At 46.4% G+C, this 12,859-nt stretch overlaps 1 protein-coding gene across 1 annotated transcript; it reads right to left on the bottom strand.

The window, feature by feature from the left end:
- Window positions 1-1,328: 1,328 nt before the first annotated feature.
- LOC146207320 (uncharacterized) lies at window positions 1,329-5,504 on the bottom strand. The gene is made up of 3 exons (XM_084585494.1): window positions 5,466-5,504; window positions 2,974-5,056; window positions 1,329-1,497 (listed from the first exon to the last, which is right to left on the bottom strand). Coding segments are annotated over exons 1-3 (2,094 nt in total). The 5' UTR covers window positions 5,475-5,504; the 3' UTR covers window positions 1,329-1,495.
- Window positions 5,505-12,859: the final 7,355 nt, after the last annotated feature.

Genomic DNA, 12,859 nt, shown 5'->3' with positions numbered 1-12,859 from the left:
CAATTCTCTTTGGGGCCTGTATGGAGCAATAAGTAATGAGTTGAAAATGACTTTTTGATGTTATACGCCAACAAAAAAAAGCTGGCTTGACGTCAGAAATGCGTGTGCTTGTCGCAGATAACTGAAGAGTAATCAATAATTTATTGTTCAAATCTTGCTTCCTTCCATACATGGGACCTGTCCACAAAGCAATAGCTTGTTTCGTTTTGCTATTCAGTGCGGCTTCTAAACGTTTAAACGTTTCCGGCAACATTTCGAACAGACCGGCTTCCTCTACTGTTTTGTCAAGCATTATTTTGAGCACTGGAAGATATTTAAGCAATAGAGAGAGAGAGAAAGAGAGAGAAGGCAGAGAGGTTAACCAGGAAAGCTTCCGGTTTGCTACCCTGCACTGGGGAAGGGGAATGAGGAGTTTAAAGTAGAAAGATAGAAGAGAATGATAGGAAAGGCAAGGCGGCGAGGAGCACAGTCACAGTTTCTCAATAAAGTTTGTGTCTCTCATAAAACACATAAGTGCTTTGAAGGTTTTGCCGTTAGACGTCTTCTGTGGCCGTGGGCCGAGGATTTTCTCCTTTGAAAGGACGGCTGTCAAGATGGTCCAGAGCCGAACGCAGCGCAGATCTTTCGCTTGAAAAAGCAGGGCACTCGCAAAGGAGATGCTGTGTGGTCTCTTCGCAGCCGCATCTTTCACAGTTAGGGCTATTCGCCAATAGGGCATGCATGAGATAACCGGGATGAGTTCTCGAGAATGATTTGCACAGAAACGACTAGGCAAGAGAAATCGGAGCTGCTGGTTGTTCTAGTCGGCAGTGAGGACGTTCGCATGAAAAAAGTATGACAACCTCAATGACACTGGTGCAAGCCTGGGCTGGTGCCTGTTGACAACACCAGTCATGATGGAGCCCGTAGTCACCTATTCTACTACTCATGCAATCACGATATCGACCTCCTCGGTGAAATCTCACAGGCAGTTCACTTCTTTTCTATACTTACACAGATCCAGGAACTCCTTGCCTGTTAACCTTATTAATGAACTGGTTCTAATAATCAGTGCTAGCTAATCTTCTGCAAACCCTACTACTGCCAGCAAACACCTCCTGTGGGTGTTCACCTGTTTATATGCGCCACGAGAAGAGACATTCTATGTGTACGTTATGCAACCGACATGGCGGTTTCTTAACACATGGCGTATCATCATTAGTACCAAAAACTAACTTTTTAGAATATTTCCAAGGAGTTTCAAAAAGTGCAGCAGTATCAAGCTCGGAAGAGCAGTTGTAATAATAAGTATTGCACGGGCAGTATTGCACGAAAGAAAGGGCACACAGTGACACGTATCGCGGCTGTTTATTAGCAACTGAGTGAAACACGTGAAGTTTTGAGGGTGAGTTTTTGTTCGCAAGTGGCAGTAACTGAGTGTGTGAAGGGGATGTGTAGCTTCGAAGGTGAAATGTGTGTGAGTTAAATGAGTAGCGATGAATGATGCCTTTTTGGTTCCTGGAAGTGAAAAAAAAAAAAAAGAAACAAGATTATTACAGCACCGTGTCAAGAACAGCGCAGACGCAGGCACAGACAAGCACAAGAGTACGCTGCAAATAACTGTCTCGCTGTTCCTGGTTAGTCAGTTAGTCCTTGGACAATATTCTAAATGCCAGTCGAGAAAAGTGATTTCCTGTCCACTTTGAAACATTGTTCTTTTTACGTGATATGAGAGAATCAATTCCAGCAACACAAATATTTCTCCTTTTCTGTTCATGACAGCTCCATTATTTAAAAACAAACTGACAAAGAGTATCCCCATGTTGTTGGTATTGAAAGAATCTTGATTTACGTTGGTGCAAGTAAACTTATTATCATTGGTGTAACAACAAGTTTTACCTTCGCAGCATAGATATGAGCTGAGTGGTTAAGCAAAACTAGCTACACAAGTTAAGGGACTTAAATTACGGCACTTTGCGTGCGGGCACGTTTTTCACTCATGCGCAGTGCCACGACAGCTCGTATTAATGAACCCGAGTCTTCGAAATTATTCCGGAGTCCTCCACTACGGTACCTGGAAAAGCTAATTTGCATCTCTGGGACAATGAAAACGCGTACTGTTACCAAGCCGCTCGGACGTAAGCCACCTTTCTGACGGTGAATATTATAACGTGACAACTAGTCACAATGCATGTGCATCATATGTTAAATGTATCCCACTTGGTTTTTTCTTAGAGATTTCTTTCGTAAATTTCATCGCCGTCTATACTCTCTACAGCACCCAATGTAAGTAAAGTTAATGTCGAAAGGATGCACAGCCCTCGCGTCGACGGTGCGAAACGTGGAGATGGACAAGGCGATGGAGCAGCTCTCAAACGACGGCGCTCCTCGGCCCATTTACGTACATTCGTGCATACATATACGTTAAAGTCTACAATATTACATAAAATTAATGCAACTGTGCCCAAAGCATGCGCCGGGGTCATGGGCACACTGTAACTCGTTGTACATCTGGAGGCATGAGCGGGCACTTTATCTTTTTTTTAACAGCCCCCTCCATTATAATTTCTTGAAGGATCATGCTAAGCTTGCTGAAGCATTTCTTTCCGGTCGGACACTTTTACAGTTTTTATCATCCGACGCAAGACGCTATCGCAACCACTGCTCTACAGTATGCCTTTGAACTAATTTGCAGCATTTGTAATTAATGCTGCACACTCAAGCACTTCCTAACAAGCTTTCCTGGGCGCCAAAAAAGACATCCTCAAGCGTTTGTTCCCATCTAATTTTTACTAAGAACTGCTCACTCTTAATCTCACTTACTAATCTCTCAAATCTAAGACATAATTGTGAAAGGCTAACATTGTCATGACTCTAGTCTCCTTAATTGACGGTTGCTTTCATGATGAAGTGTTCTGTCATGATTAGGCTGTTCAGAGTCAATCCGCGAAAATGTAAACAAAATAATGTCCCCAGGCAAACCGTTAAACTTACATTTCTTCCTGCGTCGGAGGTATAGTGCATTGTAGTCGATCGGGCCGATGCCGTAGGCATAGTTGAGTCCGTAGTGAGGGAACGCGTGATCGACGCCAACACCGAAGGGGGCGACACCGTAGCCGAGGTCGTGCCCGCCATAGGCTGGAACGTAGTCGAAGGGCTGTCCGTAAGCACCGACGGCTGGGTAACCATGTCCGCCAGGCAGAGATGGAAAAGCTCCGTACGGCGAAGCCAGACCATGGGCGGCATGAACCGCGGTGGTATCTAAAGGTGCAGCGGCGCCGTGTACTCCGGCCACGGCCGGGGCAACGTGGTACGTCTCGACGTTCGACACTTTGCCGGTGACAGCTTCTGGCGAGGTGGCCACGAAGTGGCCTGGCTGCACATCTGACACGGCAGGCCCTGTTGCATGAACAGCTGTAGTGCCAACCGCTGGTACAGCCGAGTGGACTGCGGTCACACCTGGCACGCCTTCATGAACAGTGGAGCTGGTCACAGCTGGTACTGCTGTGTGGACCGCGGACACAGCGGGTGCGGTAGCGTCATGCACAGCTGCCGTAGTGATACCTGGTATAGCTGAATGAACCACGGCTGCACCGGGAGCAGCTTCATGGAGGGCGGTGGTGGTCACAGTGTGAGCTGCAGGAGCAGCGGGTGCGGTGCCTTCGTGCACAGCTGCAGTGGTGACCGCCGGTACAGCCGGATGAACGGCAGCCACGGCAGGTGCGGCTTCGTGAACAGCGGCGGTCGTGACTGCTGGCTCTACTGAGTGCACGGCCGTCGCTGCAGGGCTAGTTTCATGAGCAGTGGCTGCTGCCGGAATTGTCTGGTAGGCAGCAGCAGCTGGGCCAGTACTGACAGTGCTCAAAGCTGGGGTATCGTGGACTGCTGTGGCAGCAGGATTATACGCGGTAGTACCCACAGCGGGAGTTGAGTGGAAGGTGGCCACATCGTGGGTGGACTGATAAGCAGTATTGGCAGTGGCCACAGCCGGGGCAGAGGGAACTCTACCTACACCTGAAGAAGTATCGTAGCCGGAGTGTACTGCGGCGACAGTGGGTGCAGTGTGGATGTCAGTGACGCCTGGGTATGTGGTGGAAACAGCCGGAGAGGCATGGTAACTGTCAACTTTTGCATCCTTGCCAACTGACGGAGATGTTTGAACGGATGTTCCGTCAGCACCATTCTGGTAAGCAGTCCCGGCCGGAGAAAAGGGGTAAGTGGGAAATACTGGCGCCGTCGGATAAGGGGAGGGTCTGCCGAAGCCAGGTACGAAGCCAGCGTAAGGTCCGGGCTGATAGTAGCCGTCAAAACCAGGAGCAGGCTGATAAACACTTTGTGCAGGCTGTGTTTGGTAAGGGTCGTACTTCGTCGCCTTCGACGCCGACCCTGTAGCACCAGAGGCCAGAGAATCAGGCTGGTAGTATGGACCATAAGCCAGTGTGGGTTGGTAGAAGTTTGGATAGCCTGGCGGTGCCTGGTACGGGTTGAAAGCGGGTGCAGATTGATAGGACGTAGGTGTACCCACGAACGGAGCCGGCTGGTAGGTGGAAGCAGTTACCTTAGAAACGGCTGCTGCGGCGCTATCAACTGTTGGCACTCCTGGTGTGCTGTGAGCTGTAGTTACAGCAGCTGGGGAAGCATGCACGCCGTTCACATATGGATGAATGGAAGCGACCGCTGGATCAGTGTGAGCAGCACTGGTGGTTGATGAGTGAACACTGGCGTCTGCCGGAGCAGCGTCTACGGAAGTGTGAGCGGCACCGAAAGCGGGAGCACCATAAACAGCGGGCAGCGCCGGTGCACTGTGCACTGCAGTCGTAGCTGGTTCTGTGTGAACAGTTGTCACAGACGATGCCCCTTGAACACCAGAGACTGCTGGTGCTGCCTGCACCACGTTCAAAGCACTTGCGCCTGCGGCATGTACATCACCGTGCGCACTTGTCACTGCATCCGGAGATACGTGGTCGGTAGCTACAGCCGGAGAAGCGTCGACATGGGACGTTGTGTCGGAGACTGCAGTGTGGTAGTCAGCGCCATGGGCGACGCACGCCAGTGACAGCAAGATCAAAGCCGTTAGCTGCAGGAAAGAGAGACGCTATTATTCAACGCAAAAACTTACTTTTTTTCGAAAGTTGCGCAGTCACATGGTAGTTTCCATGCAGACATTATACGACACATCGCCCGCGTCCTAACAGCTCTCTTTCGTCAACTCGGTCAATACTAACCCTGAAAATGTTGTAGCACCGCAAACAAATATTTGTCATGACGTAGGTCTTTTTCTTGCAATTTAAATTGACATACATACATCTCGTGCAAATTGCAGTTACCGAAACTTAATAGGCAAAACCTGACGGCGATAACCGCTGTTTTGAGCTTCTCGCGTTGCTAGGACTTATTTCATCAGGGAAGTGCTAGTCACGCCACAGCTTATAAGCAAATATTGTTGGCGGCACATCGGCGTTAATGTTTCCACCATCCGTACTTACTCTCATCATTCCAGATGGTGCTGAACCATTCCACCAGGCTTACAGACTGGCTACGTGGCGACGGGGATTAAACCCTTTTATAGTCGCTATGCCATGGAGCGAGGAGGTGTGCAGAGTCTGGGCGGTCTCCAGAGCGATCTCTTCTCATCATTCCGCTGGACTCTTCTTCAGATCTTCTTTGATTTCGTTGTATCATTTTTCTTTCGGCCACGCGTGGAGGGTTTTTACAAAAGCAAAAGTAACATAAAAATCACAAAACCCTTGAGTGACCCTCCCCTTGCCACTGAGCAGCTTAAGGCACGCCGTATTTTTTTTTTTTTTTTTTCAAATAGGAATGAAAAGCAAGCAGAGCAGTTCTCCTGGCCACTGGAAATAAGAAATTCAGCGCTGCACGCAAGTTGAAAGATATATTTTCTGTCTTTTGTTTTCTTTCTATCCGCTTTATAACTCTCGTCTCGACATCTTTCCGCATCTTATTCCGAAGCCGCTCGCTCATTCCTAACTTGGCGGCTGTCGCACCATCTCTTCGTCCCTTGTAATTGGCAATGCATCGCACGCCCGCCCTGTCCTCTGGCATCGACAAGTTCGGGTCACATCGTCGGTGAGAGAGAAGCGGTCGCGATAGCGTCGCTCTTCGTCGATTGCTTCTCGCTCTCAGTCTGCGCGACAGGCTTGACTGGCGGGAAAATGTGATGACGCGTCACACTGTCGCGACTGTTTTTGCTGTCCGCTTAGCCTCGTGATATGTCGTCGAAATCAAAACACAAACAGACGAGAGCCTGCACCCATGCCACGTTGCTTGTTGGTGAAAGTACGCAAAAACAAAATGTGATTAGCAGAGCAGGATCGTGCTGTTCTAGGTTGTACTACAAGACTGGTAAGTATTTGTTTTGCTTATTTTCAACATTCTTGAAGAAACTTAATTGTTTTACTTTGCTGTCTCGTCAAGGTTAGTTCGAAGCTGGCTCTCTCCAGGGAACCCATGTTAGCATTAGCGGACTTCTGTTTAATTACAGTTTGTTGATGGCGTGACGCCATTCGTCATCCGCAAGGAGCACCGTATTTTGTGTATTTTTCGAACCTTGAAGACCTAGCAAAATAATTACCGTGGACCTACACTGTAAATAATCGTTCATCGGTGGTGTGATGATGCGAGGGGTATCGCTGATAAACTGGACTGTCCATGACGCATACGTGGATGATACCAGTGAGATGGGTAAAATGGTCCATTCTTTTCAAAAATAGATAGCTTATTTTAAGCGCTTGGTTTTAATTTTGCGAGTATCTTCCAAGATTCTCTCATACTTAAGGTACATAACATGGTGGTGTGGAATAGTAATCACAAAAGCATTTGAATAATAAATTAAGGTTTAACTAATCATGGGGGATGCTATGACAATAGGCAAGGTCCACAACTGGTTAGGGGAATGTATGAATCGAAAACACGGATATTCAAAACTACAATTCATTTTATGAGACAAATAAACATAATATTAGAGAATGCATGAACAACACAGTGAGCTACGTTGCTGTCTGTTTGGATGGCGCTATTTGCACATGCCATTACTCCTTAGTTCCTTGAAATATATGTGACCGTAACCGAATTGGGCTTATTGCGTCACGCACAGTTGCTTGTTTATGTAAAGTTGTTTTTTATTAGGCGAAAGTATAGTGGATTATGATAGTAAAAGAATAAATTGTTCTTAATATATGACAACATTAGCATAATATAACGAGCATTTTAAGCACTGATTTTTCTATATTCGTATTTTTCTTTCCAGATATTCCAAAGCAATTTAAGCAGAAATTAGTTAAGGCTGAGAAAATGACAAATCATGTCCTGAATTAGCCCAACACATGACGATTTCTGCTGGTGGACATGGATGCTGCTTTTTCGATGACAGGAGACTGTGTATGCGTTCAAACGGCGACTAAGTACAAATATAAGAAGCTCTAAGAGTCCAAGGTGCCTGAACTGTGGCTTCCGTCACTGTTCAATAGAAAGCTTTGCGGGGCTGGCTGAACGCAGATAAGGCTACCATAGTAGCGCCAAATAGGGCAGCGATTAGCAGCATGCCTATGTTTCACAGCTTCAATTCCACCGTAATCCTTGACGACACTTCGGAAATTGAGATGATGGAAACAACTATTAACAGTTGTCTCAGCTGCGAAGCATCAAATTTTGGTGTTAATAAGTATGCTGTTTCGGTATAAGACCGGGTCGTTTAGATTAGCGGTACTTGTTAGAGAGTCTCATAAAAGCGACCCTTAAGAGGTTAAAACACGAGAAAATTCTAATGTCATATTTCTATTTTCGTCATCCGCGATGGAAACCCTCCTGAAGTGCCTTACTGTCGCCGACGCAGCTTGAAGACCAGCTCGGCCTGGTCAGCCAAGCACCGCATTTATGTGCCCTTGAATTGTGATTTTCATTTAAATTTCTCTCTCTCTCTCTCTCTCTCTTACTTTACCTCGAAAAATGTTTCTAAATATTTTATCAATTATAATGTGCATTCGCAAGTCTCATGAATTGTAACAGCGCGTAAATAAAAAAGCGTAAAGATAAAACCCGAGAGTGATAAAAATTTATTCCATGCCTGAGATCAGGCTGAACCACTCTGATTTCCTTCGGGCTCAACGCCGACATTCCACAAGCCCGTAATGCGTGCTCAAAGTAAACAGGCGAGCCTGCTGCCTCAACGCACTTGTGAAAAGTAATCAGATATGTATGGCACGCGTATATAAATGGGGGTTTTATAGCCCTCCTGACTGCTCTCAACAAGGGGCTCTATGTACTCTATAAGGAGAGCTGCGCATTAGGAATTTCACTGCGAAGATGCCACTTCACACACTTTCTCTATTCTGAGTATTTCCATAAAAAAATCCGGTTTGTCTGGAAACCTTGAGGGGTCCGTCATCCACACTGCACGCGTTTGTGCGGCATTCTTGATCCCTTTCCTGCTCTGTGTCCGCATTTGTCTACGATGGTGTCGCTGATATTTCTCACCTTCTCGGAAAACGGCGCATCCGCCTTTGGCTCAAAGCGGACATCGGCATTGAAAGCTTGAGATGCTTACTCAGGTCTTGTGAAAGCACCATTCGGTCTCCTTTCGTTTCTCCGTTATTTCCTCCATACGTGAAGGCCCTTCTGCTTACGTTTTCTGTGTCACCGCATTATTGGCCGAGGAGAGAGTGTGCCGAACGAGAATCGATTCGGAAGTAGAACAACAAACACCCTTTTCTTCTTCTTCTTCTCCCTCGTTATAATGGCACATACCCACAGCGACATGCATGCAGTTGTTTCTTCTTCTGCATTTGTCAATTATTTAAGGCATAAAAAGATTATAATACTCATTTTCTATTGTTCCGTATTACATGATAAGAAATATAGAAGACTTTCTTAACACTTTCATTATATTGTTACAAGCGGTATTCGCTAGTCGTGCTCCAGAGGACAATAAATTGCGACAGACTGCCTAAAGACGACGACGACGACGCTGAGGGTGGACAGATCTGAGCTGCCATCAAAGCCATCAACAATATATTCGAATTTCTTTTTTTTTGTTCCTTAGTACGTGTGTCATAACGAGTTAACCCTTTCTCCTGCCCTCTGTTCTCAGTTATTTTGCTCTAATTTGTTTCAGCTACTCACAGTGGTGATGAATACAAGTACCTCTCATGCTAGTGTTAATGAAACAGACTGTATGTACCACGTTTTTAGCAAGTGCTCGTCAGCTTTTATAAGCGCTGCCTTCTTAGACGAAATAAAGCGCCGGCCGAACAAAGATTGCGAATAGCAAGTTCAGCATTCTTCTATTCCATTCGATTGGAGATAGTTCAAAGACGTTTGAAACAAATACAATGTGTTTCAAAACTTTCCAATAGATTCCAGATACTTGGCACGAAGATCGTATAAGACATGTGGTAGTTATCTCCACCGACTGCTTCGAAATCAGGACCGACTGAGAGAGCGCATGATATATTCTGGAACGATAAGTATGTGCACGGTGGAGGACTCTACGCCGTGATGCTATTCGCATGTGGGGCTGCGTTCGCAATTCTCTTGCACGCCGTCCAGGACTCGGTGATGCGGCAGTGTGCAAAGGGATTCAGTAAACCGTGCATTTATTTCATATCTCGGAGGTCATAGCTTATACACAGCTCTCGGCACTCTCATCCACTGAGAAAACCTTATATGGCTCTCGAGGCAAGAAATATCAAGTCGGAATTGTCCGAAAAAATGTGTCCAGGAAACATGGTCCCAAGTCACGTGATTTCCAGAACCGCGGATGCGGGAGGAGAGGAGGTTGTGGCAAAGAATGAAGTTAATGAGGTGTGTAGTATATCGTAACATGTAATTGCTAACGTCACCAAACCTTATGACATCATGACCAAAGTGAAAGCAAAATAAAAATGAAGAATAGCTTAAAATATAAAACAAAATAAAAATAAGAACCAATCAATAAAAATTACACAGCGCATAACGGTTATAGCGGGGTGCAGTGCTGGTTCGTTTACACCATAGCTTACTCCCATAAGTAATAACACAGCACAGCAAGCACGCAGGCATGCAGTGCTTAATTGTGGATAGTTTTGCGCAAAGATAATTTGGCGGTAGCGTATATTCTCACATTTCGTTCTCGGCTGAATCTTCAGCTGCATCGTGCGTAATCGATTCGGTTCTTTTTTTTTTTTTTTTTCAAATACCCTTTGGTTGGATGGTTTGTGGGGTTTAAGGTCCCAAAGCGACTCGGGCTATGAGAGACGCCGTAGTGGAGGACTCCGGAAATTCCGACCACCTGGGGTTCTTTAACGTGCACTGGCATCACACAGCACATGGATGCCACTCCGTTTCGCCTCCATCGAAACGCAGCCGCCGAGGCCGGGATTCGATCCCGCGTCCTTGGGCACAGTAGTCGAGCGTCTTAACCGCTGCGCCACCCCGGCGGGGCTTCAAGTACCCTTTACTGAGAGGTGTTTATGTGAGAAATGAGTGCTGTCAGCGGCGAATGGTGGCGGCAGTAGTGCGCGCAGCGATCGGAGAACACGCGCGGTCGCCGCCACGGAGGAATAGACGGGGGGGAGGGATTTTACAAGCTGCGGAGCTATTTACGAGGGACAACGGCGACGACGACGCGAAACGCAGGAACGGGCGCCAAAGCGCTGCGCTCTATCTCTGTTGAACTAAGGGAGTTTTCGGCTACCGCATGGAACACCACTGCCGGAACTTCCTATTGATACACACCCCCCACCCGTTGCTGAGTGATTGCGGCTCATACCCAGCTAAAAGCTGGATCATCTCTTAATTCCGACCCTAGGGACGGCTCTTTGCCTTTTAACACTCACTTTCAACACATACTTGGCTTTTCTTATGCATTCATATTGAAATGACACAGCTCAGTTTGCTGTGTCTATGGTTTATGATTACTGCAGAACACGTCCTCAACAAATCGAAAAGGAAAATATTGCCCTAGTTCTCAGATATTGACACTTGGGCTTTGTTTCAAGGATGCTGCGAGCTCTTCAAATAAGGCCAAGCTAGGAGGCATGCAGGGTGACACACAACTGAAACAGATTGCCAGAGAAACTTTTCCTGGGCCTTCTCCGTCTTTCAGCCAACGCTTCAGAATATTTTTTTTTTTTTCAAAATTGCTTACGTACTCTTTTCCCTTAAAGTATTTACAGTTTGCCCCAGTTACTGTTATTACGTGGCTCATGGCTGCGGATGGCATGAGTATACAACCCTCTTTTTTTTGTCTTGTACTCTAGTCGATGAAAACCGACGCTGAGGCGACATCTCTACACTTATGCTGCTTGTTACCTCCCCCTCTCTAGAATAATGAATGTAAGGATGCTGCACGTATCCAAATAAACGAGTCAATACAACAGCGTGTCCACTAAAAGAAAGCAGCTCTTTTGTAAACGGAAACTGTACGTCCGCATGTTACTTGCATGCAGTGAATTCTAATGCACTGAAGATACCTTGTTTTCCTTGTGTTTAATACGCCGCTCGCTTCTTAAGTACACGGGGCACGAAAAATTAATAGCTCCAGTAGTCTCTTATTGCATCCGCATAGTGCTGCGCTAACCCGTACGATACCGGATCTGAGTGTGAACCGTTAGCAGGGCGAGAGGTTTGCGGGTACTTGTTGTGCGGACGTGCGTTCGAGCGCTCCGTTGGTTCCCGAGTAGAGGGAGGTTTTTCTATTAACTGCCATTGCCAGCCACCTCGCCATTTCTGACAAATTTTATACGTCCCATGCCTGGACTTGCAATGCGAAAATATCAGCCTACGCCTACAATTCACGCAAAGGAGAGGGAAGTAAAGCCGACCACATTCGCTGCCTGCAAATTAAACACACTAGGCTCATGAAAATGGTATAACAGGGGCTCGAGGCGATCAATCTTACAATTTTAGCCAGTTCTTGTCCTACTGCAACTTTGTGCCAGTACGGAAAACGACAATAATTCGCTTCGTATTTTCAAGCCGAATCCGTGGCAGATTGCAGATTTTACTAAAGCAATGCCCCTTTCAGTGACGCTAAACCTAAAAAATTGGTCTCAACTGTGACAAAACCTTCTTTTCAGGAGATCGCCTTCTTTTTTTTTTTTTTTCGCTCCAAAAAATTTCAATATTTCATTCGATTACATCAACACTGCGTTGTGTTTGTTCTGTTCTTTTCTAACTTCACCTCACCGAGCTGTTCTTATTTCTACTTTCAGTTGAGCCACTGAATATCTGAATTCATGCACGAAGCAGATGCTAAGCATGTCATCATAAAAGCAGCACCAAGAAAATGACATGGTCGCAGTAACCCAAGCTTTGCAGGCGATATTTTTTTTTTTTTCAATTCGACACATTAATTCCTTCAACTCAATGACAAGCGTGTCACAAGGCCGCGGAAAACTAAGCTCATATGCAACGACATATCTGCACTTCTGTTCCCAAGAGCGCCTGCAGCGTGGGCGCATTGAGAGATGCGATGTCCCAAGTGCTCTCGATTCACCCACGCACGTTGACGACCGCATGTGGGCGAAAGCATTCAGCAGCGGACTTAATCCATCTCACTACTTTCATTCGATTCATCCCTTTCCACATGGAATACATCTGGAGTTAGACTTCGGCAGCTATTTTCTTCTTCATAACCTTCTCATTTTCTTCGCATTCCATTTATAATAATTACTGTGCCGTTTTTAGCTCCTTCTCTCGCATCGTATTTAGCACTCCACGGCAGTAGCCGCAAGGCGGTAGCTCTGTGGCAGATATCCTTCCTAGCCGTGAAATGGTTCGTGTTAACGCAGGTTCCTCCTGTCTGCGCATTTGTCATACGTCAAGGCATTCATCTACAAGCAACAGCGCAATCACTGCCACGTGTGCGGATGCCAGCCTCGTA

This window comes from Amblyomma maculatum, chromosome 1 (genome assembly GCF_055883805.1).
Source record: "Amblyomma maculatum isolate TAMU_Amacu chromosome 1, ASM5588380v1, whole genome shotgun sequence".
Classification (NCBI taxonomy): domain Eukaryota; kingdom Metazoa; phylum Arthropoda; class Arachnida; order Ixodida; family Ixodidae; genus Amblyomma; species Amblyomma maculatum.
This window is presented reverse-complemented; position numbering and strand designations above follow the sequence as displayed.